Raw genomic sequence first — 9528 nt, 5'->3', positions numbered from 1 at the left:
TCGTTGGCTTTTCATCTTTTCTTCATCGCATTCTGTAACTACTTCCAGTGTGCCGCTGTCACAGAATAAGCAAAGAATTCTGCAGCTCAAAATATTAGAATGAAATGACAGGATATATTTCCAGTATCTGGGATCACAAACTGTGGTTCATGAATGATGACGAACTAATGTTTACGACACAAGTGATGGTTTGTCAACAAATATCCCCCCGCTACATGACACACGTGTTCTATTCTTAAACAGAAGTCATATAAAGGTTGCCATCTCTAACAGGTTTCTAAAGAGATAACGACCAGTTGCATGATAATAATTGTACTCGCACTTTTGTGTTACACGTGCGCTATTCCTCCGTTTACGACCACGTCATTCTCAATACGCAAAGTTAACAAGCGCGTGTCAGTACGTAGTTCAGGTTTGTGACAAGTCAGCGCTGGAGATCTAATCAAAGTATATATGAACTGCTTGCCGCGCAGATAGTCCAGTTGAATTTTGTTTCTGCTTGCAGCTGAGCGTCAGCATGGAAGGCTTAATTAAGAAAATTATTTTCCTTTTCCTGACGCCAGAATGTTTCGACGAGTATTTTGTAAATTTCAATTTTTTTCATGGTAGGTATCATTTTGTTAACATGAAAAGTCCTACAAGACATTTGCATTAATTGTTACTGGACATTGTATAAACTTAAAGGTTTCTGTACGATTGTATGAAGTGTACGTTGAGATGTGAACCTTAAGTTGTCGTTGCTTACAGATGGTCATATTAGAATCACTTTTTTCGGTATTATGGTTTTGTCAATTTTGTTGTTGTTTTATGATGTGTTATACTGAGTGCATTATTATTGTTTTCAGTACCATGCTTGAAGGCAACAATAAGCAAAGCCCTCGGGTTGGTCATAATCGCCGGATCAGTTATGGGTATGATTATTTTTCTTCATACTTATCGTGTTGTGCTGTTGTTGAATAGTCAGCCGCTTGCCTGGAAGAAGTTGTGATACCGGTATCTGGAAACCGTACACTTTACCGTTTGAGCACTGTGGGATTAGGCCTACATATTCTTACCGTGTTTTATGTATTACACTGTAATTAACGTGTTTTGTTGGAGCTCCTTACGGCTTTGCCACGTATGTGGGACGTGCGAAATACAGATTTCTTGTCATGAAAGTGCCCGTGAAGACCCTCAGTATTACTTGACTGAGAAGTTCATTTTAATATCTACAATCCCATGTATTCTGTGTTTTCTCACATTACAGATGCTTTGTGCATGCAAAGCTGTGCTTATGTTGTTACACTCTGTCATGGTTTGACACTGTTCATACAGTGATGACACCCCATTAGTTCTTTACTGCCAAGCACATAAAATTTTGAAGAAAAGATTTAAACTAGATGTAATCCTGTCAGTGACTGCTTTGAAAGTTTCACAAGATTCACTGCCTTATACAGTTGCCAGTCGATTGCCGAGTTCAAATTAAATATGAAACTTTGTACAGTGGTCATGTTCACTGCAAGTGGTATCATTTTCATAACACGTGTGCTGTGTTAATTTTGGGTGAGGTATGTGCCAAGACATTGACTGTATTCGCTTACAAACGGAAAGTTTTATTTTCCAGCAATGGAGATCAGATTGATAGCCTACATGAAATTATTGAGAGTTTTGGAGTCGAAAATACTCTAAACAGTTCATGGCGAAACAGGATATGCGACCAGGGCAATGTATCATGCACTAAATGTATAGAATTTAGTCGACAGATTTTTCTCATCAGGTTACCTTCCATTACGAATGTAGGTGCACTCGGTGACTATAATCTAATTTATAAATGATAGAGCACAGCAATCAGTGTCCTTTTTTTTTTTTTTTTTTTTTTTTTTTTTTTTTTTTTTTTTTTTTTTTTTCAGATTTTATTTGGCAAATCCAGATTTCAGCTAGTGCCTAGCTATTAACAGTGCACTATTTTCTAGTCTCCATGCATATCAGTTCCCTGTTGTTCGGGTGTCGTCACAGTTCTTTGAATACTAATGTGACTGTCTGACAGTAGTATTCGAAGAATTGTGACTGACACCCAAACAACAGGGAACTGACATGCATTGAGAATAGACAATAGTGCATTGATAATAGCTAGGCACTAGCTGAAATCTGGATTTGCCAAATGAAACCAGCAAAAAAGGACACTGGTTGCTGTGCTCTTATCATTTATGGAAGAATTTTTCTCTTTTATTATTTAATTAGGGCCTACTTGAAGCAGCAAGGTTCTACAATATGGTCTGTACTTTTACCACAAATCTCTTCTCTAATGGTCACTTATATTCTGTGTGAAAGGTAATTTGCTCTTCAGTTAATCCTCATAAAGAAAATGTATTTTTTATGGTCGTAAAATTGTTGATGCATTAGACCCCATCAAAATCTTGGTTGTGGTTAGGCTTGAGCTATAATGCAGCCTGAGGTCTAGTTTAGATTGGAAGGTGACAATTTGGTTGTGAGCTGGCAAAGCCAGCAAATGTAAAAGCAGAAAATCTGGGTTGTGGTAACCTACTGACTGCTAGCGAAGCCTAATGTTAACATCTGTGCCAAATTGAAAAATGCAAGGGGGATCCAATATGTAACTTTTACCGTCCTTATAGTGAGGTATCAGGTGGCGATGTGTAAATGTATGAATGGCAGAGAACCTTGGTCATTCACTTTTTTTTCTGGTTTAAACTGACTTGCATATTGCATAGAACACACATCCACTGCAATGAGTGCTTTTCTGTTGTAATAACTTAGTAAGTGTTCTCATTCCAACCGTGGCTAGTACTGAGGATAACAGCTTACATACACATCAGTATATATAGGCTACTCTGCAAGCAACTATAAAGTGTGTAGTAGAGGATAGGCCTGTTTTACTTTGTACCAATATTAGCTACTTCCTTTCAGCTTCCAATGACACGTGGAGAATGACAGTAGTAAAGTAATCCAAGAAAGACTGCAAATGTGCTCCTGTCAATGCCATTATTTCTCTGCCTCATTATCTGCGTTGCCTTTCTCTTCTGAATCCCACCATCACATTATTGAGTGAGGTCCATGTGATATATTTCCAGAATGCTGAAGTAGTGATTTACAATTGGTTCCAGTGTATTAGTAGATGGTATTTAGTTCCCTTAACTAGTGTCATGCATTTTCTCCGAATCCCTGCAACTAATCTAACTGTTCCCTTTACCTTACCGTCTTGTTACACATTTGTTTAATTTTATATCACTCTGGAATATTATTAGTAGGTATTTAGGAAATACGGAAGCTTCCGATCCCGCCCGTCTGTTTTGACCCATGACGTTACAAATATGGCGGAAACGACCATAAACCACGATTCCAATATGGCGCATATAAAGTTGTTACGTACACATTATGAGGATGGGAATACATCGAAAAACAAACACACACACACACACACACACACACACACACACACGTTCCACAAAAAGCCTAATGACACTAACGGGACAAGCGCAGGGAATAGGGGGTTTTTGGGTGGGGACAAACTATTTAGTTTATATTTATAAACAAATTTAGACACCCACCCCCATACAAAACCACGCAAAATGACAAAAGAAATCAACATCACAAAACTCCCCAAATACCACTAAACACATCATCTGGAATCGGGCACTTCCCTTGACCTATATAGCTCAACAGCAGCTCCCGATCCCATAAATTAGGACTTACTTCCCTTGACCTATATAGCTCAAAAACATTTCCCGATACCAACATTCACAGCCGCGCATTGGGATCGAACACTTCCCTTGACCTGTTATCCTTACGACATCTCCACATATACCCATCCCTGGTCCGAGACGCCGGAACTTTAAGTAAGCCTCATTTCTTCATGACATACTGAACACTACACGACTTCATCCAAAAATCCGAATAGTTGACGAAATTTTTTAGAGACAACGTACTGTCCCCCATCATAGCCGACAACCGAAAACTGTTGACCCTGTCAGTCATATCCATACCTACCAAAGACATAAAAAAAGCAATTTACCAAAATTCACACACGATGCCACACTCGCAAACGAAACCAAAAACATCACCTAACACACCACCAGAGAGCACCACCGATCGCATCAAAACGACACCTACAAACACGCCACTCTCACAAACTAAATTCCGCGCCGTCGTGACGTCACACACCACAACAGCCTTACGTCAAGAGTCAAAGCCGACGGGTGGGATCGGACGCTTCGGTCGACCCAGTATTTAAAATGATACTTTGGTCTCTACATATGAGCAGGCTTTATATATTTTTATCAAGCCGAAAATTCAGTTGATGACAATGTTAAAGATGCGAAGAGGCAAATGTGTTTGAATAAGCCTATTTCTCACAGAAAATGAGGTCTTAAAATGTTGTGGATACATTTTTGTGAAACATCAGGAATTTCTTATAGAGGATTTGCGAATTGTTGAGCACCTCTGTAAAACTCTGCTCTACATTGAACAAACCTGTAGCCTCTCCTTACCGTACTGTTTCACTGAGGAGCTCTGGTTTTATGTAATTCAACAAATGAAGTTATTGTATCACAGGTTTTAAAAATGGTTGAAATTATTTGATAATTATTTTCGCATATCTGTAAGTGACTCCTCCAAGATGTATGTAGTGATTGAATGATTAAAGATGTCTTACTAAACAAAGAAAGCTCTATTTTTATGTTTAATGTAGTGTAGAACATCACCTTACCCTGCCTCATAGAGAGGACAGTCTGTCAGATCAGATACTCCTGCAATTTTCCTCTGGTCCTTCCAGATAGGTCATGCTTCATGTGCCCTTTTTTTAAAAGGGGGGGTGGGGGATCACATTGTAGTTCAGCAATAAATATATGACTTGCCATATCACAAACTTCAGTGGATGGTACCAATTAAGGACATCTCCCTGCATAATGCTGACATACATAGAATGCGTCTTGTAAAAATGTCAAGTATAAACATCTGTTTATTCTGCGTACTTTGTGATCCAATGATTGGGGTCAGTGCCACGTATGGGCTCTTTAAAAATGACTGAATGGCACAGAAACCCAAAAAACTCTTAACTTACATACCACAGTATGTTTGCATATAGTTACTGTTCAAAGTAAATTACTTCACATAATATTTTACCAGGTTTTGCAATCTTTTGCCAGACAACTCACTAGTTTATTGGTACTAGAGTGTTAGGTATTAAACCAGTCATTTATATTTGCAAGGGAAACATATCCACTGGTGTCAAGTGAAGTAGGCTAATTTAGTTTGTTGAAAAGTGGTGACGGTGTTGCTCTTTAGAATTCATTACACCACATTAAGATTATCTTGAGCACAAAAAGGGGTGCACAATGCTGTAACCAAAATTTTTGAACACTTAGACTGTGGTATAAAATGTGTGCCAGAAAGCAAAGTGAAATCTGAGAACACTTGCAAATCATCAAGAATTATTTACAAAATAATTTGTGATGTAAATATAAAATGACTAATTGCACATCATTAAGATTTATTGTGTAAATGATCCATGGAACATGAAACTAACGAAGGAAGAAAAAACACATGCCATATACTTGTCAAGATAAATGTTGGCACTGTGTTTTTTTTATTCAGACACTGCTAGTACTCAATCTCTTTGAACTCAGTTTAAAAAATATGTAATGAGTTTGTTGCCGAACAGTCTATTTAGATTGTAGTTCTTAATGAAGTGAAGTGGTAAAAGTACAGTTACTGTATGTACTGCTGTCTACCACATCATCCAGGATCTGAAATATCTTCCCTTCCACACACTCCACCAGGCTATTTTTTTTTTTATAAACCCTTCCTTCTTTCTTAATATATGTTCAGTCTAGTTTCTTTTCCTTCTTTTTATTACATTCATTATGTATCTTTACCCTCTCACTTTTCTCAGTACTCCCCATTTTGCATTTTATTCATCCAACCTGTTTTTTCCTTCCTCAATGTTCTTGTTTCAGCACCACGCAGGAAGACATACTATAAAACATTTTATTAGTCTTTTCTTCAAATCCTTGACTGTATTGCTGCAGATAATTCTTCTGTTCTTAAAATTTGCCATTTTTGTTGTTGCCTTCCTGAATTTAATTTCTGTGCTGCTCTTCCAGTCAGTTTCTGTCCTGTTTCCTAAGTACCTAAAGCTTTGCACATGTTCTAATATTTTTCCATTCAGCATCATTTCTACCATTTTGCCCCTCTCCTAGAGCCATTACGGTACTTTTGTTTTCATTGTATTGATTTTCATTCCATATATCTTTCCTTTAGCATCAGTCGTATCCCCTACACTGTGTAACTGTGTTTTTCATCTGTTGCTAGAAGGAGCCTCTCATCTGCTAACATCAACCACCATATTCTTCATCCTCCCCTCTTATCACCTAGTGGCAGTAGTCAATCATATTTTCTAAGTGTAGCAGCCTTCTGCAACCACATGACTAGTTTGTAGCTTACAATTGAGTTCCTGCCAGAGAGTTCATCTACCACTTTCAAGCTCGTTCTGTAACACTCCACTCACGAACAATATGTGAGAAAAACTAACATTTAAATCTTTCTGTGTGGTCTCTGATTTATTTTATTACAGTGATCATTTCTCTCAATGTAGGTGGCCACCAGCAAAATGTTTTTGAATTTGGAGGAGAAAGTTGGTGATTGAAATTTCATGAAAAGATCCTGCCACAATAAAAAATGCCTTTGTTTTAATGATTGCTACCCCAGTTTGTATATCATATGTCTGACACTCTCTCCCCTATTTCGCGCTAATACAAAACGAGGTGCTCTTCTTGAACATTTTTCAGTGTCATTCATTAATCCTATCTGATGCGGATCCCATACTGCACAGCTGTACTGTAGATGAGAACAGAGAAGTGTAGTGTAAGCAGTCTGTTTAGTAGACTGTTTACATCTTGTAAGTGTTTTGCCAATAAAACACTTTGCTTTCCTCACATTATCCATGTGATTGTTCCAGTCCTCCCCTTATTTCTTTTCCAAATTCTATCCTGGTTGTATTTTTCTCCTTGCACTTTCATGCACACTTTTTGATTTAAATTTAATGAGTTTAGAAGTTGTCAGATTTTTCAGCCACTCTTCATTTCCTAAGGTATGATTGCAATCCACATGTTTTCTGGGCCTGTAAAACAAATATATAGGTATCTTATCTTTTCAATGCACTTCAGAAATTTTGCAGAAGTCTTACTGCATCTCTTGTGCCTGTATTCCATCTAAAACCAAATTGATTTTCAGCCAGATTCTCCTCCATTACCTTTGCCAGTCGTTTGTTAATGATTCTTTACATAACTTGGGCTGCATGTGAAGTGAAGCCGATTGTCCTGAGCCCACTGCATTTCTTGGTTCCTTGTGTCTTTGGTATTGGATTAATTATTGTTGTCAGGAAGTCCTCTGACCATTGACTATTGTCGTATATTTTGTTACATAACCTGAATATTTCTCATGCTCTGTCTTTGTTCAAACATTTAAATAATTCATCTTGTATTGTATCTGTACATACTGCTTTCCTATTTTTCATTGCAGCTATTGCACTCTTTACTTCTTTAATTATGATTATCAGTTCTTTCTCATCATCATCATCATCCACTTTGCTCAAGAATACAAATTCCAGGGTTGTTAGCTTTGGTCTGTGTCATACAGATCTTTTAAATAATGTTACCATTCAAGGGGAGCACCCTCATGATATTTGTACACTGCATTTTCATCTTCAATGAAAGTTTCCACAATAGCATTTTCTGCTCAGTTTTGAGCCCATGTTGTAATCTTTACTCTTTTGTACAGTAAATCATATCTTCCCTTCCCCTCCAGTTCATCAGTTATGTGACACTCCTCTTTTTGTCTTTTTTTTCCTAGCCTCCCGAGTTTGTTATTCAGCCTTCAGTAAATCTTTCTTGTCCTGTGTCTTCATTGTTCTTGTTGATGAATTTCCTTCTCTTCTCCATCTTTGAAATCATTTTCTTTGTAACCTGTGATTTTTTTTTACCATATACATATTGTACTACCTTTGTACCCCGTTTTTATGATTCCTTCTTTCAGAATATTCCAATACTGATTGCATTGTCAGCTGGAAGTGACTTGCATTAAATATTATACCAGAGAGGTACAAGTAATCAAATAGTGGGCAAGTAATGTTATAAATTAAATGCTTAGTTGCCACCGCATTACGCCAATGGCCTAACTTCCTTGGTAACACCAGTTCCCGTCAATTCACCAGAGTTAAGCGCCATCAAGCTTGGCTAGCACTAGGATGCGTGACCGTCCGGTGTGTCAAATCTTGTTGGCAGATGGGGTGCACTCAGCCTTTGTGAGGCAAATTGAGGAGCTACTTGATTGAGAATTAGCAGCTCTGGTCATGGAAACTGATAACGGCCAGCAGAGTGGTGTGCTGACCTCTTGCCCCTCCAAATCCACTTCCAGTGATACCTTATAGGCTGAGAATGACACCGTGGTCGGTTGGTATCATTGGGTCTTTCGAGACCTGTTCAGACGAAGTTTAGTTCAAGTAGGCACCACATTACAAGAACTTCAGGAAAAAAAGTGCTCTTTTTAGCGAGTGTTACTTAAACGCTATTACAGGTGGCCCTTTTGAGAAGTGAGAGTTCAGAATTGCCAGAATATTGAGGAATAATTTTTTAGTGAAAATTCATCAATGGTTATGCCAAGAACCATATACTCATGAAAGCTAAATTTGCAGATCCCCCAAAGAAATTAATAGTTTTCCAAATGCAAAAATGTCTGTGACAGTTACTTAGGCAATAATTAGACTTGAATTTTGAACATTTCTTCTTATAATTAAATTTCTTTATGATGTAAGTGTCCCTGTGGTATTACCTGTATCAACTTTCTTAAAACTGGCATACTTTACACAGTTAAATTTATTGGGTATATAGCTTAACAATGCAACGAAAGACATCACCACAACAATACATCCTCATTGCAGATTTGATAACCTTGACTGAAGGGGATCCTGAACGATTGCATATTGAGGGCAAAGAGTTTGTGGAATTATCTGTAACTTGTGTAGGCACATACATATGGAGTCTGAAGTGACAAGGTGAGGACAACCAGACCACTTGGTGTGGAGTAACCCACTAAGTGACTTGGGCTACTATGCAAAACTTAAAATCAATGTGGCAGCACTGGGTATGGAATACAGTTCTAGTGTGTGTATTCATGGGAACATTATTTCTGTTTTGTGATGATTGCGTAGCTGCTACATCATTACCATAGGAAAGAAGATTGTAGTACGTATTACTGTAAAAGGAGGTTGTAGCAGTTGATCTCGTGCAAGAGAACTCATTGTGCAACCATATATTATCAGAATTGTGTAAACATTTTGCTTAAAATGTGTGTGCAAATTATTTTAGATTAATCCAACAGATTTTAATGAAAATGGGCCAGTTATGAAATATGAAGTATTTTTGTCCAGAGACTTAAAGAATGCTTGAGATTCCTCCAAGAATATGTTATAAGAGTACTGTCACTGTTATAGTTATTACTGTATTTTCAGTTGTGTTGAGTTACAAACCAGCAAAT

General features: G+C 37.7%; 1 protein-coding gene across 1 annotated transcript in view; it reads left to right on the top strand.

Moving 5' to 3' along the window:
- Positions 1-445: 445 nt before the first annotated feature.
- The window catches only part of LOC126458457 (mannose-P-dolichol utilization defect 1 protein homolog), a 399899-nt gene continuing 390816 nt past the window's right edge, over positions 446-9528 (top strand). The window contains exons 1-2 of the mRNA XM_050095527.1: positions 446-605; positions 846-911. Coding sequence (XP_049951484.1) covers positions 518-605; positions 846-911 — 154 coding nt within the window. The 5' untranslated portion in view covers positions 446-517. The remainder of the gene's footprint in view (positions 606-845; positions 912-9528) is intronic.

The sequence above is a fragment of the Schistocerca serialis genome, chromosome 2 (genome assembly GCF_023864345.2).
Source record: "Schistocerca serialis cubense isolate TAMUIC-IGC-003099 chromosome 2, iqSchSeri2.2, whole genome shotgun sequence".
NCBI classification, from domain to species: domain Eukaryota; kingdom Metazoa; phylum Arthropoda; class Insecta; order Orthoptera; family Acrididae; genus Schistocerca; species Schistocerca serialis.
The sequence above is the reverse complement of the archived record's forward strand: the minus strand, read 5'-3'. Positions and strand labels throughout refer to the sequence as shown.